The 27,498-nt window shown below is 40.4% G+C and overlaps 1 protein-coding gene across 1 annotated transcript; it reads right to left on the bottom strand.

The window, feature by feature from the left end:
- Nucleotides 1-1,259: 1,259 nt before the first annotated feature.
- On the bottom strand, nt 1,260-26,017 carry slc9a7 (solute carrier family 9 member 7). The gene is given in 18 exon segments (XM_044361250.1): nt 1,260-5,430; nt 5,432-5,686; nt 7,852-7,957; nt 9,430-9,512; nt 10,625-10,688; nt 12,946-13,008; nt 16,314-16,467; nt 16,563-16,674; nt 16,974-17,087; nt 17,644-17,732; nt 18,650-18,755; nt 18,893-19,034; nt 19,392-19,497; nt 19,585-19,697; nt 19,843-19,919; nt 21,436-21,513; nt 21,593-21,795; nt 24,135-26,017. Coding segments are annotated over 18 exon segments (2,460 nt in total). The 5' UTR covers nt 24,415-26,017; the 3' UTR covers nt 1,260-5,115.
- Nucleotides 26,018-27,498: the final 1,481 nt, after the last annotated feature.

Below are 27,498 nucleotides of genomic sequence, written 5' to 3'. Positions count from 1 at the left end.
TAGAATTTGATGCGCTACGGTATTCAACTGAAACTGTACATGTGACCACAATGAGCTTTTGATCAGTGTGCAACAGTGAGCATGTTAAAATTTGAATGGAGTTTATACTTCATACCAGTACATTAAGTAAGTTATAGATACAATGGTAGCAAATGGGCCACCACAGATTGTAATGTATTTTGTAAATTATTACTCAAACTGTACATCTCATCATAATGAGCTTGTGTACAGTTGATTAGTGGGTGATAATGACCAGTTGACATTTGAATGGACTTTATGCAGGTCCTGAGTTTTAAATACTATGGGACTGAATGGGCCTCCATGTTTTTACAAGTCAGGATCAAATGAAGCCAGTCAGGTGTCCAAATGAACATTGAAGCAGGTTTTCCTTGCGATCATTCCTCCTGTTCATGCTGACCACTAGAAGATCCCCTTCAACTGCACTTACAATGTAAGTGATGGGGGATACAAGAGGGACTTTGGCACTAAAAAGACTAACTTTGAAAGATATCTATTTGATTTGACTCATTTGGACAGCTGAAGCTTCAAATTAGCTTCAGCTAAACTTTTAAACACATTTTAGCACAGAGGGACGACTGTGGATTTTGTCCTCCATCACTTACATTGTAAGTGCATTATGAAGGATCTTCTAATGGTCAGTATGAACAGGAGGAATGATTACAGCACGAAAAACACATTTCAGTGTTCATTTGGGTTCCTGACTGTTTTAAGACAGACTTGGGGGGGAAAAAAATTGTGAATCCGTCCTTGAAATGCCATAATAACTCACAGACTGTACATGTCATCAGATGATCAACACAGAGTTGATCATCTGGCAATAATTATCTTTTTGAAATATCAGTGCAGTTACTGGCTGAAATGTAAATCCAATAGATGTCAGTGGGGATTGAATTTTAATATTAATAACTCCAAGTTATCAAAAAGAAAAGTCATAGCAGACAGCTACAAAAAAATCACTCACATTTTGACATGAATCACCATGGTAGCATATAAACTGTGACTTTTGACTTTTAAAAAAACGTGTTTTTCCAGGATCATTTCATTCAATATGCAAATAACATTTGATCAAACTGCATGAAATTGCAAGCTTTAAGTGAGGGGGAAAAAAGCACAAAAGAATAAGAAAAAGTATGCAAGACAGTGATGTAATCTGATGCATTTAACCCTGATGTTAACCCTAAACAATGCAAACTTCATGTGATGGCTTCTTAGACCTAAATAAAAGACAACTGGGTGAATTATAGTTTAACAATTTTTATTAACATGTTGACATGCAAACCATGGCAGGTAGAACCAGGCAGCCAGTTGCTACTAGAAACAACAGGTGCACATATTGACAACTGAGCTACATCTCATATTTCTCAGGTACAGAGAGCAAGTAAATATAGCCAGCAAGACAACTGACAGCACAACAGTCTGGAGAGAGATGAGTGCGCATGAAGGTTATATAAGAGTCCCACGAGTGTCCTCTGCTTGAGGTAAAGTGCCAAACTCTGCTAATGTCTTCGCCAACATTTAAGTTTTACATGAAGTTGCTGTCCATAAAGTTCTCCAACATCTCAAAGAAAAACTCAAAGTCAGTTTGAACTCAGTGTGTTAACATACAGGAGCTAATTTTCTGCCTTTTTATGCACTTTTGTTAGTAAGTACAGCCGGAATCATACAGAAATCCACTACAGATATGATCAACAGTCAGTTTTCACATTCATACCATGATCATATGGTATGAAGAATGCAAATCTTCAGGCTGTGACCTTTCCATATAACAGAAGAGAGATTAACAATCACAGAATCTAACAATAATGGCTTGTTGAGACAAAATGAATGTGATTATTTTAATGCCCTTGATACAGACAAACTTCCCTATCATCAGACTGCAGAGATGTTCATCAGAGAGCACAGTGCTATGCTTCACATTACTTCTCACTCCAGCTAGAGTTTAAATGACCCACAGTCCATCCTGCTTGGCAACAGCTTACATAACTAGATTCATTTCCTCTTGGAAGTCCTCAGTGCATCATAAAATTTGTGCGTGCCTTCTCCCTTGTGCGAAAGCCTCAGATTCAACTTACACAATCATGCCTTTCACACCTGCCCCTGTGTACTCATACATAAATGCAGGAGCCACCGTGTGCAGTCGAAGGAGAAAACAAAGGCGACACGTGCTGCATGGTGAATTCAAAATGGGGGAGAGGCTCAGATGTCTAGACGTGGTAAAGGGAACACAGAAAAGAAGCAACAGAGTAACATCTTCCTACTCCCAGAACAACTATGTTGGTTCAATCAGAGGCTCCACCAGCCTAAAGGGCCTGGATACATGTATATAATGTGCCAGATAATGTGCTAGTATTTACATTTGTAGGAAAAGAGCTAAACGTAACATCTTGAAGGCAAATGACCAAATATTTCCCCTCATAATCATGCTGCGTGGGAGGAAATTCCAAAGAGTGCACTACAAACAGTGAGGATATGTAATTAGAAGGTCAACGAGTAACTGATGCATTATAAATAATGAAACATTTCTATAGTTTATGTGGAGTGAGACAAATCACCATGTAGAAAAAAAAACAATAGGGCTCAGTGTTCTACTGTGGATAAATGGCAGCCAACAGAGATTTGCTTGGCAAGCGAAATTCAGAAGCTCAGAATCAGTTATGAAGGATTTGCATGCTGGAGTTGAGCCTCTTACCAGTTAAACTGTTCTGTGTAGATGGTAACTGGGCCACAGGTGAAATGATGTCATGTACTGTATGCTGTATTTGATGTTATCCACCTGCTGAACACATGAATCTATCCACAGTTGGGACGACATGCATTCATTTTGTACCAAAAGAGAAACCATAACAGCAGGAGGTTCACATCATTTTCTGTAACAATGCAGGATGCCATCAGCCCACTAAAGGTACAATCACAGTGATAGGATTACATTTCACTGTGATTGTACCTTATATGATTACATGTGACAAATAAACTTGATTGATTGATTGATTAAAGGGAACAACATATGTTCCTATTTATTATCAGCCAATGTTAGTCCAATTTCAGGAAATAAGGGAATTCAGGTTACTTAAAATCAATGCTTAGGGAAGTTTCTGCATTACTATTATTTATGTGCAGTGACTTCCAGAGAACTAATAAGCAACTTCACTTTTACATTTTTTGGCAGTGAGTTAGATGAAGCTACAGCCAGCAGCCAGTTAGCTTAGCTTAGCTGGAAATGGGGGATAACAGCTAGCCAAAGGTGTCCAAAATAAAAAAAAAAGCAAAATCTGCCTAATAGTAGCCTAATTCAAAATAATTCAGCACATGACTCGACATGTAAAACTGTAAATTGCCATTTTTACTCTGCAGTTTTTGTGCAGATTAAACAAACAAGATATAATGTGCTAGTTGGTGAGTTTTATAGGTACTGGCAGGCAGATTTGTTACCATCAGATAGCGCCAGGCTAGCTGTTTCCCCCTGTTTTTCTTTGTGCTAAACTAAGCTAACTGGCTGCTGGCTGTAGCTTCACATTTAAAGGAAAGATATAAGAGTGGCATTGATTTTTATCTAACTAAGTGAAGAAGCGCACTTCCCAAAATGTCAAACTATTACTTTTAGATCATCTCATCCAAATGATGTTCAAAATCATTGCATCATGTTCTACGAAAATCAGTCTTCTGATTGGATTTTTTTTTTTCCCGCAAAATGGAAATGTGTGTTAAGAAATTGTCTCTGAACAAGAACAGGACAACACAAATTAGAAACTTATGTGTGTTAATATATATTGCAGTTAACCCAGGAACTAAGGTTTAAGACCAACAGGCGAGACGCTAGTTTTACAAAATCTTCCATTAAAATACTTGATATTAGTGATTTATGAGACCAACTCACTTCATAGTTCAGTTAAAGTGCTAACAAGTTCAACAAGCATTTGATGTGAGTATATAGGGTAAACAGTCCAGAGACACCACAGTTTAAGAATATACACGATGCTGATGCAGGTAAAAGGTGAGTTCTGCTTTGTCAGGGTATGTGTAAGCACTAATCCTGGGTGGTAAGCGTTTGGTATTCAGACCTTCTCCTTTTTTTCTACTTTAAAATGTGTGAGGTTGTCAGATGAAATCTTGTGGTGTTTGAAGAACTATTCCATCCTCAAACTTTGCTGTACTGCTCTAATGAAGACTCAAAAATCTAACCTGTGCAAACATGTCATTGCATTTTATAATTTTAAACATTTTTCAATCTGCAAACAATGTAGCAATAGTGCAAAGTAATCAGAATTATGATGAAGGCCTGCCTTTTATTTGACAGTGTTAAAATTCCTTTTTAACTATTTAAGACTTTATAATTCATGATGATATTTTAAGTTTTGGGAAATCATCATCTCAAGAGAAACAATGTAATTAGCATCAAAACACTTCTGTTGCTTGTTCATATTATTGTTGTGAAAGCCAGCCCTTAACACAGATAATGATCCAGGCCAGCTCAAAGACAAGATACACAGATGCTATTTGTAACAGTCATGAGATGTAATGCACTGAAAGGAGCGGTCGCTCTGAGGAGAAACAAAGCTCAGCATTGTAGCTATTTACATGCTCGTATTCTTCACCCCTGTTACTTCACCCATGACGAGCTGTGGTGGTGGTGGAGAGAGCAAAACGTTCGCTGTCCCTCTCTGCGCTACTCACATGCCAGAATCTCCTCCACACAGACGCTTTTGTGTGAAACTGCAGAAAGCTTCACTGACAAACTGAACAGATGAATAGTACAAATTAACCAGAGAAGCCATGTTTAATCTATAAACCATTAACATTTGTTTTGTTTGGACTTGTTTTAGCATCTAGATGGGATGTGATGGCAAAGAAGTCACTTAGCATGATCTCAGTGCTAACTAATGTACTGTGAAGACAGAAAACTGGTCAGATGACATGATGAGAGAGTGCTGCTGGGCAATATTTCATTTTTCTACTACTTTTCCACGCCAGCTGAACACACAAAGTGTCACAGTTTCAGCAGTGCAGATTGAGTCTCGCATCTTGTCCCCATATCCTGCATAAAGGTTTCAATCCTGTTTATGCAGAGGAAACAAAACAAAACAAAAAAAAAAAGAATCAGTAAAACTGAATCACAGTATAACAGCGTGGAGAGTTAGTCTCCTGATGCACAAGAGGACACATGTCTCCTGGAGGATAAACTCCGTCTCTGTGATGAGGATGAAATGCTCCTTGAACTCTGCTCTCGGGCCTGGAGCTCAGAGTCATTCTGAACCCTCCCCTCTTGTCTACTCCCATATCTCCACTTTGTCTTATCTCTGAAGGACTGGACGCTCTGCCCGCAGGATGAGAAGAGAGCCGAGGGCGAGGCGGTCTAGGGGTGAGGTCAGGGAGGTTTGACAGCACAGGCGGAAGGAAAGGAGGGTCAGACGTGATCCTCGATGGGGAAAACCAGGCGTGTGCCGCGGCTCAGCAGCTCCTGCTCCCTGGAGTCCAGCTCACGTTCCAGCGCCTCTTCTGAGGTGCTGCCGCTCCTTTTTCCATTAGCGCTCCAGCCTGACCCCCCGGCACCGTCCACCCCACCACCGGACGCCCCGTTGGCTGTGATGGAGGTGTCACCAAACATGAAGGTCAGGTCGCCGTCGTTACGAATGAGGTCAGAGTCGTGGTCTCTCAGCTGCTCGTGGTTCTGCAAACACATCCACAGTGGAACATGAGGGGAAGGATGGTGTGACAGATGCAGGACGCACAGTGCGGATGAATGTGGTGTGAAGAAATGAACAGACTGACATTAACAGTGCAAAGGCTCATAAAGGACACTATGGATTTACATAAGGGAAGGAGGGAGAGTTTCACTTAGCAGCCTGCAATGCATCCGCTTCATTAAAGAGCGGTAACACAGGAAACCACAGGCTGCTCATAAACATGTACACCATCCTTACCGTGATGAAAGATATGTGCAGTAATGACGCACATTTCAAGTCTACAAGTTAGACACTTAATTTAAAAGCACATATTGCATTCTGAGTATGTAATAGCTCTCAAACTGTGGCATGAGGCCTTCACAGCTCTAATTGACTGACTGACAATCAATATCGCCCATGTCCCCGGGGAGAAGAGAATGAGTTAACATCAGGTCAACACGGGGATTACTCAGATGAAGGGATCAGAAAAAAAACAACACAATTACATAACCTCTTCTCTCCAACAATTATATAGGCAGGGGAAAAAAAACTCACAATTAATCCATCAGGCATTTTATGTAGTTAAAAAGGGTTATGAGTCATGTTCAAATTGAAATAGTGATTATACTAGGACAAAGAAAAAATAAATATATTCATTTTAATAAGATAGTGTAAAAGTGTAAAAGAATAAAGACAGAGGGGAAAAAATCTGCAGTTAAAAATAAATGCACTTCCTGTTTGAGTAACATTTGCTAAAAAAAACTACAGCACCCACATCCTTTATGGTATTATTAATTACCCATTTTAAAATATTAACAACTTAGGGACCAATGGGCTTGTGTGTCACAGACAGTACTGAAACTATTGAGACTAACGCATTTCTGGTTCTTTAGACAGAATTGTTAAATCTGTGTTATTATGTATTTTTTTCAGAACTATCTAGCTTGGGAAGAACATCTATAATCACATTTTAAATGTTATACAATATGGGGTCAGTGGGAACCAAAAATCTCCTTTGTTTGTGGGGCATTTTATTCCCTCCAGATTTCATAATATCCATAACCGAAGAAGAACCAGGCAGGGAGCTTTATTTAATCCTGTTTCTCCCCGCTTGGCAACACAGAGCACTGGACGGTCCTGATTATATGAACAACCAGCTAAATTCATGGCTCGCCTGCCAGCCAGCCCTGTGCTGGCATACCAACAGCAGTAAACCGGAGAGACAAATATTTAGGGATACAGAACAGAAGACAGAACTAAACTTTCAGAGAATTTAATTTAAAGAGGAAAAACTCTCAGAGTGAAGAGATGCAGTTTAGATTTTGTATCCTCACTGTGACAGGCTCTGTGGGTTACTGTGAAAGGAGGCTATAATAGCCAAAAGCCCCCACATGAAAGTATGTCACATGAAAAGAAAAGGAAAACTAGCAAGAGTGAATCCAAGTGTGACCGCCTCGTCAATGGGTGTTTGTGTGTTTAAAATATCGGAGCGCAATGTCTTTCAGAACCCGATCATCATTGAGGTGGCGCTGAAAAGGGCCTTTTGTGCCCACTGAATGCAAAAAGGCTTCTTGACCGTCCATTTTCTCTCTTGCTGAAGGCCCCGGTGCTTTGTACATTTACTGGCAGGCACCGAGAATACTTTGACGATATTACAATTCTCCTGAGAGAAAAACCTTCAGTATTCAAAGAGAGCCTTCCTGAGGGCTCAGGTCTGAACACAGGAAAATAACTCATGCTTATAGCTGAGGTGAACAATGGTTAAGATCAATCTTTTTTATTTATTCAGCATCATAGGCTACTTTTAGGCGGATTTTGTTACCTTCAGACAGAGCCAGGCTAGCTGTTTCCCTCTGTTTCCAGTCTTTATGCTAAGCTAAGATAACCAGCAGCCCACTGCATATTTAATATATATTATATATATATTAATATATACAATATACAATATTCTCATCTAACTCTCAGCTAGAAAGTGAATGAAGTGTAGTTCCCAAAATGTCAAACTATCCCTTTAAAAAACCTCTGACCGCACATTGTGCAGTGAATAGACTTTCTGCAGTTTCTACAGCGTGAACATGTATTTTTCACGGATCAGTGGTCATGGAGGAGTGTCACTGCGTATTTGCGGTGTGCCTGCTGTTTATTTGTGGATGTGCATGTGGACACTCACCTCGTATGCCTGGGGGCTGGTCAGACAGCTCGCCAGAGGGCCGCAGTAGCTGGGCAGAGTGGAGGTGAGCGGCGGGCCGCTGTGTGTCAGGATCGGTTTAAGGTAACTGGGCAGTTATTAAGGAGAGTGACCCAAAGAGTATGAGCAGTTATAAAAGTTAGTAAGTCATTAATAAGGGGTACTGAGATTCTCAATTACTCTCACAGAGTTCTGCAGATGTAAATGTTTATAAGTTGTTCATAAATAGATTTTGATCCAGATGACCCTGCAGCTTTTTTCCAGAAGGTAAGTGGCCGAACAGTTCTGATGAACTAAAGAGCTAAAAACACAAAAGCAAGTGTCTGGAAGTGGATTTTCCACAATCTGGCATCCCAAAAGTTGCCCTTTTTAATGGCTTATAACTGTCTAACTAACTTTATTTATTATTCATTTATTAACCATTAATGAAACTATTAGTTACAGGTAGTAAACCCTTTATAAAGGATGCCTTACTGGAAAGCAGTAGCCAAAAATCTGACAAAACACAGTTTACACAAGCTTATTCCAGTATAAAACAGTTTAAACTAGCTTTATATTTTAATTAAAACACATCTCGAGGTCATTCATTTCCTACGAGAAGTTCTTTCCTGCAGAAAAACAAATACATTTCAGCAGATGAATTATGGCTTAATATTGTGGAGGCTGTCTGCCAGCAAGATATATTTGGAGTTTAAATCTGCAAGGAATTCTGTGAGCAGCTGAGGATAAAGTAATTTTGTGATGCTTGGCTGCAGTAGAGAGTGAAACAGCGGGCTTCTCTGCCTCTTGTTTATAATTAGACAGGCTGTATTGCACTCTGATGCACTGTTCAACTGGTCAGGTCACTGGTCTCTTTGTGTAGAGAGGCAGTCTGCTCCCTGTCAGAACATTTATACAGTTTAAACTGAAATCAAAAGCGTTGCTGCGGATGAAAAACCACCGGCTGAGGTGCACAGTCAGCTACAGCCCTTACATGTCACCAGGGCACAAAATTAGCACCAACCAAATGCTGGGGAAATATGTAAGCAGCTGGTAGATTTTCCTCACTCACCAGCCAAAAAAAATGGTAATCTATTGAGTGGCTGGTAAAATTTGAACATTCACTAGTCATTTGGCCAGTGGACAACAAAAAAAAATAATAACTTTACACCCTGCATGTCACCACAAGTCACTGAACTCCCCACACCAAAGCCCTGAGTCATGTATGTTTATCTCAGCTTCTGCATTCAAAATGTGAGAGAAATCCACCCTGCTCGCTTCAGCTGCCTCTAGCATGTGTCACCAGGGAGAAAGTCTCCACTGTCGACCACAGCTGCTCCGCTCACAAGCAGCTACACAATCAGCCACCTGGGGAGGCAGTTGTTCCCCAGAAAGGGAAGGACGGAGGAGAGCTGCTAAACACATTTACTCGGCTCTGTTTTTGCAGCCAGAGTAAGAGGAGATGGTAAAGGTGGTTCGACGAGATATCAGTTAGTTTGAACAATTAATAAACTTGTGGTCTGAAGGCAAACGATAGTCATACTTTCATTGTTTCTGTAAAGCAGGGCGCACAAAGGATACTTGTGATCAAAGGTGTACCACATTCTGAACAGCCAGGCACTCTCCTGTTTGGTTTTACTTTGTCCCTCACCTTGGGGGCCATCCTGAGGAAAAACATGGAAAAGTCATTATATTCTCATCTTCTACACATGCTGCATACAAAGATCTGGATCCATAAGCGCTTGGGGCCCTACAGATGTAAATGATGTTTGGAATTATAATAACTCTGTGACAAACAAGCCTGAAAACTTATTTTCTCAATCAGCCATTTGGGTTATTTCACATGAGAGATTTCATGTGTGTGTTTTTGACTGTGCTGATGTTTCACTGGTTTGAAGTGGATCCAGGCTAGTAGTTGTAGTTGTTTTCAGTCTTTATGCTAAACTACGCTAACCGTCTGCTGGCTTTTCGCTTCATATCGAACGGACAGACATGAGAGTGGTATCCATCTTCTCATCTAACTCTCAGCAAGATGGTGAACAAAATATTGACCAACACTATTTTTTCTGATCTTTAACTTTTGCACATTTGGTACTGAATATGTAATGTCACACTTAAGGGGGAACTGCACTAATTTTACACATCAAAGTCTGTTCAGCATCTTTTTTCTTTTAAACTGTCCATCGTGAGCACAACAGTGTTATAGGAGTGTGATGCTACATCAGTGCAGTACTCTTCTAAGATCTGACACCATGTTTTCAGTGGCTTTAAAGTAAATATAAAATGCTATTCACAATACAGAGAACAAACTAAAACACCTCACTTTAATAATAATGTAAGTCTGTAGCAATCTGAGCAGTGTAAGTACTAACATCACATCCTAGCTCCATGGTAACCTGCACCCACCCCCATGGGCATAATCCCAAGCCTTGGCTCACAGTAATACTATAACTACATGGGACAGTGGGATGCAATTTAACAGGGTAGATAACACTCAACCAGCAATAACTTTGTACAAATTATTCATCATCATAATCATCATCATCTACTGAAAAATAATTCCAAGCATATTGTACACCACAACTAATCGTGCCATTCTGCTTCCGCTGTCTCTTCCAGCAAATTCGCCTCCATTTTTCATGACAAACGGATCTATTTAAGTGTCTTCAGACTTGCTGACTGTGCTCTGCATCGACATAAAATTGCAGAAGTGGAAGAGTATCAGCTGTGAGAGCAGGACTAGCAAAAATAAATGAGTTCTGAGTGGGATCCTCACCCCCTGTAAGACCTGGAAGCTATCTGCAGAGGGCTGCAGGTCTTGATCTGGATCCACACCGACCCTGCAACACAGGAGGAAAGTAGAAAGACAATATTAACAACTAATAAAAAAAGCTATTTAACTTTGGACAAGCTAAATCACTGCAAGCGCTGTTGCAGATGTGGCTCATATTTGGTTAGATGTGGTTACGGTAGCAGCATTTGTCAGCCCCATTTTATGCTGTTTGTAGGTAATTTCCCTACCTGTGACATCTGTTCTATGTTTTCAGACTGTTTCCTTTAACACAGAAGTACTGTGTTTTTTTAGGCTACTGCACCTACAGAAGTCAGATTTGGCCTCTTTGCTATGTGTCTGGAGTTGATTTAAAAACCCACATCAAAGCACTTTTTGGTTGACCTTTTGGGGGGCTGAGAAATGCGAAATGAGAAATAATTCCTAGAAAAGGAGATGAAAGAAAGATTAGAAATCACAAATACCTTTATGGGTCATGACCCAAATCAGAAAACCGCAACCTTATAAAAAAAAAGCCCATGCAGTCACCACTGACCCCGTGATAGAGAGACATGCATGCAGGGACCAAGAAAAAGTTAATGTGATAGAGCTAGTTATGTGTGTCTGTGTTTAACATCAAACACATGCTGTGTTTTCATATTTGTCTCTTAAACCAGGCAAGCAGAACTAATAAACTACCATATTTAAACTATTACAATTTAAAAGGACAAACTGCTTGTTTGCTTTCATGCAGAGAGTTAGATGAGAAGATCTATACAACTCTTAGCTACTGTCAGCAGCCGGTTAGCACCCTACCAGAGCTGCTGACAGCAGCTTCATTTTTACCATACACACTTGAGAGTGGTATAAATCTCATATAACTCTCAGCAAGAAAGAAAATGAGCAGATTTCTCAAACTATACCACTGAAATTACTACAGCATGTATTTTTAGTTTTCATAGCTGGGCATAAGTAATTTCCACCTGGTGTCTCTTACCAGCAGAGAGGGATTAAAACTGAACACAAGCAGATTTTAAAGGGGCACTTTTAATTCACATAAGCTCTGGAGCAGTTGAGTGTAATCCTTGTGGACAGAAGCCAAGGAGGAGAAGTGTAGCCTTTCATGGTTACGTCTGAACTTACAACTGGCACAGTGCAGGTGACGGTTCAGCTAATGTGAATGGTTATCTTTAGACTTTTCCATGACAGCTGTACAAAAATATCACTTCTGAGTGATTGAGGAACAGCATTTTTCCTTCCGTTTTCCACCCCAGGTGCTTGAGAAGGAGCAGGCTAAGAGTGTCTGACTGCTCAAAAACCTTGAGCCTTGAAGAACTTGCTTCTTTCGAAACTACACATACACACACACACACACACACACAGAGGATCTTCAGGGGGTAGAGGCTGCACAGAGGTCAAAGAGCCTTCAAAAACAAAGAGGTGCAAACTCTGGCGGCGCCGTGTCAGGAAGTATCTGAGAGAAATCACATTAAGACACACTGCTGGGGCCCCAAGAAGAGAAAGGCTCAGCCTAACGCACGTTTCCTCCGATAAGAAACAATACAGAACAGTCACACGTGCTCATATACACACCCATACTTATATAAGAGAGCATTCCACTGGTTTCAATTCTCCCACTAACCTTTAATCCTAATCCTGAAACCATCCCCTTCTCTACTTAAATCTATCAAATGTTCCTCACAAGCAATTTTGTTTGCTGGGTTTCTGTCTTCCAGGGAAGATGTGCAACCCTGAACGGAGTATAAATGGAAGAACCATCATGAGACGGCTCTTATTACTTTCCTCTTTTACAAATACTTTTCACATCAGTTCACACAGGTCTGTCAAGGTGCTTCTGCGGAACGAGATGTGTGATTTGTTCTTCACATTGCTGTGTGATAAACTTGTGCACAGTCCACAGAGGTACAAGAGAAAACAAACTCCAGTTTTCACACCATCCAGAGAAAACCTTGAACAAAGCACTTGATCATCCTGCAGTAACCAGCATTAGCTCCACCAGAGATGGGCTGCTGCGTGACACAGTGGTTTTCTGTCTGTGAAAAACCACTGTTTTCTTTCTTAAAAGATTATATCTCAATAATCAATTTCATTTTTTTAAATTCTGACACCAACCTCTCCAGTCGGTCTGTGAAATATTTACTATGTTCTTGAGAGTTCCAACTTCTCTTTCAGCTCTGATATTTATACCCCATAGTACCCGTCACCAGAAAAACAGAAGTAAACAGTGAAAAGAATTTCCATCTTAAGCAACTGCACGCTTCCCCAACACCACTTACTGTCAAAGAGTTCACACTCAGATACAGCACCTGACGTACTCCCACAATCCAAGCTGACGTCGCGGCTCCTGCAATGCCGCGCTGTTCCCAACTCTGTCACATCATAAACACATACACTCAGTATCAAGCACATTAGAGCAGAAAAAAAGGCTCATTAAAGTTGAAGAGAAAAGTATTAAGAGGTATATTTAGCTTTTTTGTGGGACTTTATCTGCGTATAAAAAATAGCCATCTCATGTATTAAGATTCTCATAGGAGGAACTGTATTGACACACATCTCTGATCTCTCCAATTTGATCTTAACATTAGATACAGACGAGAACTTCTATTAACTACTTTTAACTGAGAAATGTTTTTTCTCAAGAATCAAAGTGTTTTTTTGTGCATGAAAAGCTTCTATATTCTGTCACACTGGTTAAAAGCGAATCATCCGTATCATTTTGAAGTTCAAAGTTACGTCACGGTCAGTGTTGGTTTAATGGAGGGCTAAGTATAAATGAGAGTTTAAGCAGTTAACAGTGACCACTCAGTGTTTTAAAAACAGTAAGTGGCAACAGTCTCAGCCAAATATGATCCTCTGTTTTGGGGACATGCACTAATCCTCCAACTTGGCACAGAGGCTGAGCAGATGTTCAGGCATACACATCATAAAATAACAAAAAACCGCTGGATGAAAGAACTGGAGTTCCTCAACTAACAATTCAACTGCTTTCAGCGCTTAAATGTCAACCAACAGTTCCGCTGCTTTCATCTCTTTCACCTGTTTTCAGTGGTTACACCTCAGGTGATACTTCCTGGTGAATTCATCTCACTTCTCATTCTTCTCAGTCCTTGAACTTCATTTGAACTCCTTTCAGCATTGTCATGTAATTTTTCAGTGCTTAAACTTACAGACCCCCTCCAGACATTTTCAGGACATAGAAAAATCCTTTACTTGGAATGATAAATTGTGTCTGATATGTTTTTATTCCTCAAAAAATGTTCTGTCACCTTGTTAAAAATCCTTAAATTATATCTATTTCTTCTCCCTCGTTGAAAAATTCAGAATCTCTGAATACGCAAATATTTTTCATTTCAAAAATTTAACTGCTGGACACAAAATGTCTTTCTCAGTGTACGTGCACCGGAGGCTTCAAGTTTCCACATCTCATTTTGTGTAAGTTGTTTACTGGTCCTCAATTGGCTCCAAACTGTTTGTGGTTGTGATGCAAATCATGCTCATATGTACATGCCTTTTGTGTTCAACTGCAAATTTTCAGCTGCGAGCACGCTTCAATTCAGAAAATGTAGCCTTTTCGAGATTATACAGTAATATTCCACCACAATCAAATCTAAAGGACGAAAGCAATTATTGACCGAGTGTGAGCACAGAGCAATCTTCCTCTGTCTCGATGACTGCTCTGCCGGGGCTTGGTGATAAGCTGCATGCCTTCCTGCTAACAGACCATCCATCAAAACCCAATAACAGAAACCAGCAGCGTCTCCTCTCACATCAGACACTTTCTATCCCAGCAGCAGTCCTCCATCACGTCCTGCTCATCATCATCACGCCTCACAGTGAATGCTTCTTTCTGGCTCCCCGGGCAAGAGGAGTCATAAAAAAAATAGCAAATGCCATCTTGAAAATTTAATCTTCAGTATTAAATGAAGGGGAAAACACGATTCAATAACAGATTGCTTATATTGTAAGTATGCATGTTGTCATATTTTTTTAATGTCCGATCACTCCTCAGTGTTTAAAGTACTTCCCATACAGAGCCTAAAAATGTGTAAATTTATGCACATATACAGAGGATGATACAAGGATCACAGAGGAGCACGGCTGATATCCTCCTGCCGTATGCCGCATGTCCCAGTTACCATGGCGACAAGTTCACAGGGGAGATTTTGGCAGCGCTCTAAACAGCCACCAAACACAATAGTTCCTGCTCGGACTGAGGAGGCATTACTCATATTAAACAGAGCCTGTTCACTCAGGCTGTTGCTGCTGTCACACACACACACCACCGACACATAATCCGCTTTATCATGACAAATAGAGCCTCCCAGTGCATCATGGTCAGGCAAAAATATTTGAGGCTGCGCTCCAAATAAACAAGCACCACCCCTAACTAATAACATGTGTGGTTGGGAATGCTCATGTTGTGGCAGAATGGTGAGAAAATACCTGATATAACTGTAGATTCAGTATCACCTCTGTCTCAGGAATGACCTCATTTTCAAGAGTTTGTGTTCAAAAGTTCAATCTGAGAGCGGAGAACTAATAGTGTGGCCTACAGTAGAAAACGCAGGGAATTCCTCCAAAGATGCAACATACAGTAAGTCTGAGTGACTAAAAGCTCTGAGTGGAAGAAATGAAAGATGGGAAGTCAGCAGCAGTGGAGCACTCTGGCCCCATCTCCTGGCAACACAAGATAAATCTAATAATGTCGATGGCAACTGAACTACATGTCACAGGAGAAATCAGCCATGCTTAATTAAAGCTCAACACATTACTGTATGAAAGTAGAGAAGCAGTGAAATTGAGACACAAAAGGGTTTTAACGCTTAACGGCCGGCTGGTAAACTCTGTAACAGATAGAAAAGCTGTAATGGCTTCATTTTATGTCTTTTTAGGCTGATTATTTTAACTCAAAAAAAATCACTTCCATTGAGCCTACATAATACATAATACATAATTCCCTTTGGATAATCTTCAGGGAACGCAATCAGAAATAAATAATAATAAATTCACTTTATTTTGATTATTTATAGGAATTTAATTTGGCTCAGTTTTTCGAGGGTCTGACAATCTATTGTTAACATTTATAATGAAATTAATATAAGACATTGATTCATATTTTCATACAACTGAATTTGTGATTTAAATGTGGCTGCTAGTTACCCTCAGCAGGAGTTTATCTGGGTTTTTTGGCCATTATTTTTACTCTATGTCTGTATAATTTAAGTGCCATACTCAATTTAGAAAACAGAATATGTAGAATACTAAATATAATTAGTTATTTTGCAAAGAGAGGCAAAACTCTGCATATTTTTGAAGATTTTTATGACACTTTTCTTTCATATTTCAAAAAATGTTCGGTTGAGACGACATTTGGATTCGTCCAAATATAGAGGGAATGTTGAATAGTTCATCTGACTTTGTTCTAGGATACAAAATAGTTTTTTCTTTTAAGGATTTGTACTCTACACAGTTTTGCTACCAGTTTTTTTCTAAAAAAAGAATCTGAGTGTTGCTGTACTTCTGATGAACTGAGAAATGTTGGGTCGATGTATTTGGGTTTCTTTGCGTTTCAATCTTGAGAGCTATATTTCTTGACTTATGGAGGAAGAATTATGTCTCGTTCATAAATCAACAAATGGCAAAAAAAAAAAGGTTAATGTAATGGTCATGTTACCTGATGTGTAGCCAAGACAGCATGGGTGTGGTCCCACCACCAAACACCCAGACAGTGAAGAAGACAATGAGCAGCGTTGTGGTGAACATCATCTGCCGGGCGTACGTGGCTGTGTCCCTGATGGCTAAGGCGAAAGCCATCGCCCCGCGCAGACCTGTAGAGAGTCACATCCAGGAAAATCAAATCATCGAACCAAACCACGTTCGAACCTGACGTGATGAGGAAAAAAATAATGTGGCTTTTCCATACCAGCAAACATCATCATGTGCTGGAAGTTTCCTTTGATCTTGTGCCTTCGACCGAGGTTGAGCAGGAAGGAGAGCGGGTAAATGTTGAAGGCTCTTCCAATGAATATAGAGAGCTGGCAGACAGGGAGCGGTCAAGAAATTTGTAACTGTACAGTTATACATAACATGTAATACATTTAAGTTTTCTCTGAATTATCTGATTTTTAGTGGTACAAAAATAAATATTCTCCACAGGGGACCTTGACTTTGGGCTTAACAGGCTGGAACTTCAACCAAAACTCTGGCCTGTCGGCAGGGACATCACAGCAAGTCATCAACTATGGCCCATTTATGCAGCTGTGGAGAATTCTTACTCTATGAAAGGCTTAATCCCAACTGGAAACAGAAAAATGCATGCTTTGAAAAAGGATACAAAAGCCCCGATGATGAAGATGGGGCTGAAAATGTGGTTCTGGAAGGTGAACAGAGCCAAGCCCATGTAGGAGAAGATGAAATTCTCAGCCAGGAAATGAAGGACCTCAAAGAGCTGCATGGAAAACATCACAATATGTCATGATTTCAATTTACAAATGTATTTTTAAAAAAATCTCAGAAAAAGCCTTAAAAAGGTTCGGGTTCATGAGGGAGCTCATTTTGCTTTTCTCTCTCAGGCTGACAGAGCGGCAGGCTCCCTGGCAGCCATGATGATTACAGAGCTGACTGCGTCTACTCCGAGTGGGAGGCACGGTACAAGGGCAGACACACCAACATGTAGACAGAATAATCTTGTTTTAATCTACATGTACTTTGCCATTACACTGCGAGTGTGCCGCTTTCTTTGAAACTGAATAACAAGATACTTGGAGCTCTGATCCGAAATGTGTCACGCTGTGTGTTGTCTATGTGCTAATCTGTACCCTGTCCTCAAGACTGAACCCCCCCTGGGAAACTAAACACTCAGGAGGGATGTCCTCAGACAGCCCCGATTAAGGTCACAGCAGGCTGATCATTGAGCCATCTGGCATCAGGTTCATACTATCAGGGGGTTCAAAACAGTCCAAACTAAAACAGGGCGACATGTGCAGGAAGTGGCCAGATGCTACCTGCTTGGTGCGTTTTGTGGACTCTTCAGATAGGTTGTTGTAGGTATAGTGAGCCTGCGTGATGCCACAGAAGAGCACGGCCACGACGCCTGTAAGAGACAACACACAAACAATTAGAGGGCTCGATACAATGACTCCAACAGACAGAGTGTACTGCAGAGGCTGGGCTGAATAATTTGAATATCCAATGGGACAATTTACCGATTTGGACACATGATCATTAAAGATTAGCTTTTCAATCCTCTTGTTGCTGCGCTGTGTATTCTGCTGTCTGCTCATTTCATCTGCTGCACATCTGCTGTGTAATCTGTATTCAAGTCCCTGTCACATTTCATTTGTACGACAGACAGATCCAGCTCTCTGAGGATGGTTTACCATCAGTTAGCATAAATGGCTCATAATTATGTTATTCAACATAATCATGAATTTAATTGTAATTAAAAAAGGCTCTATCTGGGTAGAGTTGTGATTGAGAACAAGAAAATTCACAGTGTATCTTTAGTATGTAAGCATTTTTTACATATTAAAGGTTCTGTTGAAAGTCCAAAGTTTTCTTTTTAATGATCAGTCATGTAGAAAAAAGAACTAGAAGGATCTTCTTAGCCAAAAAGTGTCAAAATACCCAAATGGTCACATAGATGCAACATTCCTGGTTTGATAATAATAAGTAAAAGAATAAAATTTGTATCTATCAAAAACCTTCTATTTTCATAGTTTGTTACCTTTTGGATATGTTATAAATGTATCTTATTTTTCCTTTGAAAATCCTCTGGCTTTATTTTTCACCTTGCCTGCACATGCCAGATGCCACTTTTTCGTAAGCCTGGGATCATGAGCTTTTTTTCCTTTTCAAAATGTCAAATTTTGATAGTTTCAGGTCAGATAGAAGTCTGACAGATGCTGAACATGTAAGCTTTTACTGTTTCACATCCTGACCACAGATGTCTAGTGCCTACTTCCCAAATTGAAAGCATTTCCTTCAAAGCCATGTCCTGGAACAACTCACCTGTGAACCCGCAGGCCTCTGCCAGCAGGAACGTGCTCCAGGACATGAGGAAGAAGAGGGCCGTCTCCAGCAGCGGAAAGCAGTGCAGCTTGGTAAACTTGGTGACGTAGGAGTGGAGTTAAAGAACAACACTATTCAGAGACTTTATTAACCACAACTAGATCATAGCTACTTGCCAAAGGCTGATGTCACTCTGAACATCAGACCTTATACGACTCATTTCATTTCAAAGCAGAAGGATATGAGAGCGGTGACCACTCCTGTGGCTGCACCCATCACAAAGGAGCCACTGAAAATACCCAGGAAAACCCCCACTGACTTGAAAAAGGCCGAGGCATCAAACATGTGTGTGTTTGCTCCACTTGGCTGATAAGCCACAATAGACCTGAAATGCAAATAAAAAAAAACAGGATGAGGCTGTTATTTTCATTATTAATAATACATTTTTCATCTCATTTTGGCTTTTTTGAAAATTAATTGTGCCTCTGTGTCCATGATATTGTTAATTTTCTTATAAATCTACCGAACTGTATGAAAAGAATTGGTCATAAAATCCTTTCACATTCCAGTAGGAGGTGACTTGCAATCTTCCAGCAGAGGGAGGCAGAGAGCTGTCTGCTCTGTCTCACACTTCAGTTTTGTATTTCAACATCAGGAGGGAAAAGGAGCTTAGAATCCTTATCGGTATAAAGACCTTTATCTGGTGCAGAGGGAAGGAAAGCGTGACAGAAATGAGACTTACGAGGAAAGCACAATGGCCACTGCGTCATTCATAACGCTTTCTCCAAACAGCAGAGCGTAGAGATCCCCGTCTGCGTGCAGCTCATTAAAGATGGCCAACACGGTCACTACACACAGAAATACCATCATTTAATTTCAGATACGTAAACTGCATCACATTTTCTTGGCTGATTGTCAGCACGTATGTGTCATACCTGGGTCTGTGGCAGAGATGATGGCACCAAAGAAAAGGCAGTCAGTGTAGTAGAACTTGTCGGTCAGCTGTCCGACCACTTGCATCAGTTTGACCACACCGTACATCAGATTCCTGGAGATGGAAAACCAGAGAGGAGAGGAGAAAAAAAAATGTGTGTTTCAGTCAAGCAAGAAGTAACCTGAGCTCACAACAGACAAATATTCAGTAAGTTCCTGATTTTAAACTGACATTTCATGAACAGAAAGCAGACACTCACCCGATAACAAAGCATGAGATAGCAGTGCCGAGAAACGCGTACGTTATGATGGAGCCCAGGTTCCTGAAGAAGTGTCTCTGGAAGAGAAAAAAGGAGAATAAGATGAGGAAAGAAAAACAAAAGAAAGGAAAGAGAAGTGTAACAATTGTGTACAAAGTTTCAGCCGTTTGACTGGTTGTACAACAAACAAACAGCACAACTCAAAGGCCTCTATGGATCACCTCTATAGCTGAGCTCCACCCAAAATCCATCAATGTCTGTATGAAACAAAAAATTCTAATTGAGATTTCTCTAGGAAAGGTGTCTTTTCCTTGACTGTGACTGCCAGGAATGATATTTTGATGAAAGATGATTATTCGCACACGAGTTACAATCCTGCTGGTTTTGCTGAGATGATCTAAACCAGATAATTAAAAGAATCGACAAGGTAAGAACCAAAGAAGCACACAAGTATTGAAGACATTCAGTGAACATCTCTCTTTGTAAAAAAAAAAAAAAAATAGTGTACTTTAAGGCTGACATGACCTCCTGCTTCCTATTTCCTGAGGCCAGATGTTTGACTCAGCAAATTCTTGAATGGCAGTTTCACTAGAAAAACAGAAAAGCCATTGAAGACAGGATTCTTTGTTGCTTTAGTGGGTAAAACCCATTATAGAGACTGGTTTTTCTAAACATATTAGAGAACAATTTCGGCTTCACTCATACATTATTTTATATTGGACATCTTTACATTTTGGATTGTTGGTCGGATAAAACAAGCAATTTGAAGATGTTGTGTTGGGCTCTGGAAAATAGTGATGAGTATTTGTCACTTTATAGGATGAACTGTTAATTAAAGAAACAATAGATGAACTAATAATGAAAATAATCATTAGCTGCAGCCCTAAAAAACATTAAGTATGGATAAAAACGGAATTAAAACTAAACCACCACACAACCACTTCTGCACAGTAGCAAAGCACAAGGCCATTTCCCCTCATCCCCCCTACTCCTTGATGTTATCTGTCACAGTATAATTGGCTGAGTTACGCTCTCACACTACGACCACAGATCAGATGTCACCAGCTGTTTAAACACATTTCACTCTCCATTATCTCAAGGTTGAGACACTTAAGCACCTCTACTGGAGATCTGCAACCCACAGTTCTCATTCATTGTGCCAAAACCTGAATTTTTACATAAATATGGTGATGAAGTACTAATAAACAGTGCTAAGCCATCTCAAGATTTCCCCAGAACAAAACAAATCAATTTTAAGAGTGCGCTCTACAACAGTGAAAAGGACAAATTGCTCATATTGTCAGCGTCAGCCGTTTTTTTTGTGCCAGCCCAAATACCAGAGAGGAAACGAAAGACATCTGCTCTGGACTTCCCCTCAAAAGGGCCACTTATGTACAGTAAACACTGAACGCTCTCAGAGTTTGGCCAATGAGAGCTTTTCTTAGCTAACCATCTGTCCAATGAGACAGCAGTTTGTGGCAGCAGATACAGTGCATGCACCTGCCCCAACAACATCATCGCATGTTAATGTGTCACATACAAATGCAGCCTTTGACTAAAGAATTGAATTCGTCACAAAATGTTACGTCTCACCTTCTTTAGACTGTAGCCAGCGTGGAAAATAATCGGAGGCAGCAATATGTTGAAGAATACTTCAGGGTCAAATGTCACCTGGAGGAGAAAAGAAAAGGTTAATTGAATAAATGTGAGGAATGCAGAAGTGAAGAATTGATGGGGTTTTTTGTCTTACTTTGCGCAGCATATCATTCTGCTCCACATTGTGAATCTCGCGGGAGTTGATCTCTCCTTTGAGGGTGTACTCAAAGAACTTGCCGCTGACATTGAGCAGCAGGGTGCTGACAGGCCCTTCCTTCAGAGAGCAGCTCGGTGGTGTTTTGTTGTTGTAGCTGGTGGCGGGGATGCCGTAACGCAGAATCACACCTACCAGCAAACCTGAGAAAAATCAGAGGAGAGAGAAGAATGCATAAATTTGAGCTTTTTAAATGATTATAACCTTTTCAATTACACAGATAATAACAACGGGAAAACGCATCTACAATTATCCAAAACTAAATGCCACTGAGGCAAACTCATCAAGTGTTCAATGCTAAATTATTCTCTGGGTGCTTCTGCTTTACAAGCCCGCAGGTTCAGCCTGAACCCCGCAGGTTCAGGCTGTGACAACGCAGAAAGCAGCAGAGCAAGGAAGAAAAATGGGGAGACGGTAAGCGGGAGCTTGTGGGTAGAGCTAAAGCCAGGAGGAAGAGATGAGGCAGGCAGTCAGAGAACATAAATCCTCTGGCAAAGCTGCCAGCACTGCGTTCACTCTTCCTACCAGAGGGTTAACCATGTACATAACACTGGCTTTGGCCTAACCACACACACACACACACACACACACACACACACACACACATATGATGACAGTTTTGCTGCAGGCATAAGCATATCAGCATAGTGTTGACTTTGGGTAATATTTGAGAATAAACCCCCTGTTGTGTCAATTACGTTCAAAAGATACTCAAATTTCCCAGTCAAGAACTTTAGGTTCTTTCCAGCTGGGAAGGGGGACTTTTCATGTTTTTGAACTGGGAACCACCATAAAAGGATAATGAGCATTTAAAAAGATGTTTGTCCTGCAACATGTCATGTTTTCTCTCAGAGTTGACACCACAGACTTCTGAATATGTGCTTATAGCTACTCCACAGTAATCAACTGAAAAGAAGGATTTCTTTAGAGGTTGCTCTTTATTCACCAAATCAATATTGTGACAAGGTGCCCACTTGGCAGCACATTCATCCTGGTGACAGTCCAACAGATATAAACAGTCTGATCTAACACAAGTTTAAACTTCATAATATCAAACTGAACTAACCAAAGCAATATTTCTGAGAGCTTGAGATTTTGAAAAACAGCTTGAGAGAAATAATGATATGAAAGTAATACACTAATAGAAGCTGTACTATTGATGCATATGACACATACTGCATAGGCACATAACCCCTACACCTAAACCAGAAGGAGAGTTATTTCACCATCTCTGAAAATAGTAAATCTCAACAATAATGTTTCTCTCAATTTCTGTTTCTGATTTAGTATTAGATGATAACTACCATGTGAAGAACTGAAGCTGGTTTTAATTAAACCATGAAGGCCAACTAACTGGAAAAACTCAACAAAGCACTTGCAAAAGACAAACCAAAGTCTGTTGTTCTCATCTGATATCTGGTTAATAAGTGACATTTGCAGCACCGACTGGAATCATTCCAGAGAAACGCAACACAGATGTGTCACTACTAAATTCTCTACCTTGTTCCCACCTTGTTTAGCTCAGCATGACTTGCCACATATTGTGGCAGACAGCAGTCGCTGACTCTGACCATGTTTTTGTTTTCATAAATTCAGAAGATAAAGACAGACTTTGATTTGTTAATTGAAGATTTTCTTCTCTGAAATTTCACTGCCGCTCAGAAAGATTGTTTCCTGAGCAGCTTTACACTGTATGTGGCATCAGTCTATCCAGTCAATATTCTGTGTTTATGTAGATGTCCCAGTAGAAATCAACATAAACTCACTGATGACAGCCCTGCACACTGATGAATATGAGGAACAAGCATACACTCAGCATGGATGATGCAGATGTTGGTTAGATATAGGCTTTTACTGGCTGCAATCTGAGCAGGCAATGAGGGTTACTACATACAACACATGCAAAACTGTATCTTTTTCTATCATCTATCCCTTTTCTTTTCCCCCTGTGAAGCACTTAAAAAGCTTTTAAGAGGCCATATCAAACATTTGTATTAAAAAACAAGTCAAGAGGACATTCTACTAAAAAAAAGTGTATGAGATATATTTTTAGGATAGTATAATGGAATCACAGGGGATAAAATAATATAAAATACATCAGGGTCACTGTAATCTAATTCATGATAGCACAGGCATTGCATAAGTGCCTTCAGATACTGATCCCCGGTCAGTCAGGGATAAAGCTGCACAAGCAGCAGCCTGGTGGAGAGTAGACGAGGCTGAGCAGCCGAAAGCACCTTCTAGAATTAAATTAGCACCGGGCCGGACAATTAGGAGCAATGTGAGCGGGTGGAAATGCGGAGGCGCGTCGGTGCATTTATTCAGACTTAAATGATCTGTTCAGGTTTGTCTCCTCATCGCCTATGTGCAGCCTCTGTGCAACCACCAGGGAGACTGAATCATGCAAAGCCTGCGGGAAGGTGGTGGTAGTTGTGAAGGAGAGCGTGTGTGCACTCAACATATAACCTAGTATAAGACTCACCGTAAATCATTGCCAGTCCGGTTTCGTGAAGGAAACGGACCCGTCTGTGCTTGAAGAGCCATATGGTGAGAATCGTTAAGGTCAGCAGTAAAATGAATGTCAGCAAATTAACGCTGTCCTGTCGGTGACTTTCCTCCGCCTCCTTCTCGGTGGCAAGTTCTTCCATTCCGGCGCCCTCCGCCTTCAGTCCGGACATCGTGTTCAGTAATATCCAAGCGGGCATCATCGTCTCCAGCGCGGCGCGGACTCCGCTCCGCTTCGGCTGTCGGAGAGCGTCCATGGCGCAGGATGCTGCTGCTGCTGCTGCTGCTGACAGCACACCGCCTCTATGCCATGTCACTGTTGGAAGGTACACACAGCTGAGCCGAGTGAGAAAACAATCCAGTGCTCACAGATCGTAGACCGGCGAGGTCAACCTTTTAAAGGTACACTGCGCGATGTAAAAAAGGCGAGGAAACCGTTCCGGAGGGAGACTGCGCTGCCCTTGTGGAGGAGACCAAATCACACAGGCACACACCAAGTCGGCCAATATGAAGCTACTGAGTCATTGTCCTGGGATTTTGATGATTTTGCAATTCAGTGCTTGGTCCTCCTCAAAACAGGAAATTGACACTTGCTGTACTTGGACGTTAAAACTTGCCCTTTTGCAAGAAAAGTAAAAGCAAATATCCGCTTTGGATGATGTGGCCTTGGTAGTGACACTAGTGGGGGTGAGAGGTAGTGATGATTGGGGGTCGCAGCAGCTGGAAAGGCTGGATTTCAACTGGGCAAAGCCCCAAAAATATCAGATTCCTGTTTGTCAGTTGCACATAATGTAACTATTTGCAAATTTGTTGAGGAATTTGCTGAAAAAATGTACACGACAGCACGTTTATTCTGTTGGACCAGTTTCAATATCTAGTGTTAAGACTTTAGAGCTGCACTAATCAATATTTTTATATTAAAAATAGATCAAATGACTTGTGTAAAGTGAAAGGTAGGGTATTACTTGTGAAGACCCACAGACAATCATCACCCTACTCTACAACATCGGCTCTTAGGCTCCAAAGTAGAAATGTTAGTTGGCCCCTCTAGCTTAGCAGATATGTGACACTGTTATTGTTTACTTGCAGTAAATCCATGTAACCTTAAAGTTGCTTTAATCAATATTTTTAATTTAAGAATGGATCAAATGACTGTGAGTAACGTGAGGGAGGTGGCTAATATTGTCAAACCCACAGAGGATTGTGACCAGTTTCCACTCAGCTCTACAGAGGGTTTCAGCTTCCTTCAGTTCACTATTTTAGTGTTACAGCCCACCACCTTCCTGTTTTTATTCACCCTTACTGCTCTCATTAACCTCATTTCCAGCAGCAGCAGCAACAGATAGCTATTTTCAGCGAATAAGCTCAGATATGGTACTTGCACAGCAGCAAATGGCAGTAGGACAAAGTTAGCAACTTACTTGTAAATATAGCAGAGCCACATATTTCAGTCATGAATTGTTTGGGACAAAGCAGAGTTAAATGAAGATTATTAATTGGAATATTGAATTTATATTAGTCAGGTGAACATAACTCTAGCATTGTGTGTGTGTGTGTGTGTGTGTGTGTGTGTGTGTGTGTGTGTGTGTGTGTGTGTGTTTGTTTGTTTGTTTGTTTGGAGGAGGCGGGCGCGAATATTTGCCCTTAGGCCACCTAACAGGTTAATCCTGCCATGACCTGCAGCCATGACTGCAAGATGTTTGCAGTCATTGAGAAATAAAGTGTTGTGGGAGTGAGAAAAGGGCAAGTTTCATCAACTAAATTCAAAACGGATGCAATAATAACACCTGATAATACATTTCATGCAGACACTCACCACACTGACGCATGTTTTCTCATAGTGAGTGTTTTCTGATATCATAATGAGTGACAGGCAGAATTAGTTATTAGAGGGAAAGAAAAATTGTATTGTATTGTATGTGTACCGCTGTTCACAAGACTCCTCCACCAAAATCCCTCCACTTTAGCAGTAATTTAATTTTTAATCCTGACAGTGGACTATTTCCTGTCCTGCGTCTCACCCAGCAACTCTTGTATCCTTCACACTTTATGAAATGTAATACTCAGAATCTCCTTTAATAGAGCTTTTACCATTCACCATCCACTCCGTGAGTTAAAGTATACACACATTACTTAAATGTGTGTATACTGTCATTTCTGAGGAGTTAAACACACCCTGAAGGTTTTGGTTTTAAGTCCCCCTCCACTCAAAAATGTATTTTGCTTACAGTTGGATGTGTTAGCTTCACCGTGCAAAATGATATATATGCAGAGTTTGACAATAGGAGGCTGTTTCCATCAGCGGAAGGAGGAAAGTTTCTCTGTGCTCACTTTAAATCTGAGGTCAACGCATGTACTTGAGCATGATTTGTGACATAAGAACTAGTTTGGAGCCAATTGTGGTCCATTATGCAATTGCACGACTGTGATGAGAATGGATTTTTCAGAGAAGTAGGAGACATCTTACAGTTAAACTTTAGACATGAAAAATATTTGCATAGTCATAGAGTCTGGATCTTTCAATGACGAAGAATGAGATGGTATTTTAAGGATTTTAATGAGGTAATTGAACTTCTGGAAAAACCATGTCAGACATGTACTTTTATAGGTCTTAAAACATCCCTTCTTCTGTATTTCAACTGCACCTATGTCACATTATGGTTATGAATGAAAAGGGGATGTACAGAAAGGCCAGGCCTTAGAGCATCTTTCACAGAGGAACCATGGGGGATTATTACCTATTATTAGAGTGGCCTTGTGGCTTAAGTTGCAAGGTAATCTGATCTAATTGGGCACGGTTACATGTTGTTTGTGTCGTAGGATTGTGTGCTTTTTCACTATAGCTCAAACTTCATAACAACATTACAAATATAGACTTTCCCTGACTGGTAAAAACAAATAAACAAACAAAAAAACACCGACATCTCGGCACATTTGCATGATCTTACATGATTCGCTACTTTTCAGTCATTTAACTTCATCGCATGGTATTATTATTATTTTATATAAGATATTTCCACATTGTACAGTAAGCAGCTTGTTGTGGGAACAAGACAACACCCAGTTGGAGAGGTGTGTCCAATGTGTAGATGACGATGCGTTCATGGTAGTCTGGTAAATTCAAGCTTATACGATTTTGGTTCTTCTCATCTAAGGTGACGTCAGTCTACTTTGAGGGCTGCCTACTTTGTAAAGCACAACGTTATTACTATTACTATACTATTACTATTACTATTTATAGTAGACCAACACAGTTTTAATAGATTGAACTCATATATATCAGTTTAGTACCCACGTCATTAAAATATGTCTATATATGATAATACACTCAGAATTTGCAG

This window comes from Thunnus albacares, chromosome 9 (assembly GCF_914725855.1).
Source record: "Thunnus albacares chromosome 9, fThuAlb1.1, whole genome shotgun sequence".
In the NCBI taxonomy this organism is placed as follows: Eukaryota; Metazoa; Chordata; class Actinopteri; order Scombriformes; family Scombridae; genus Thunnus; species Thunnus albacares.
Note: the sequence above shows the minus strand (reverse complement) of the source record. Positions and strands in the feature narration are given on the sequence as shown.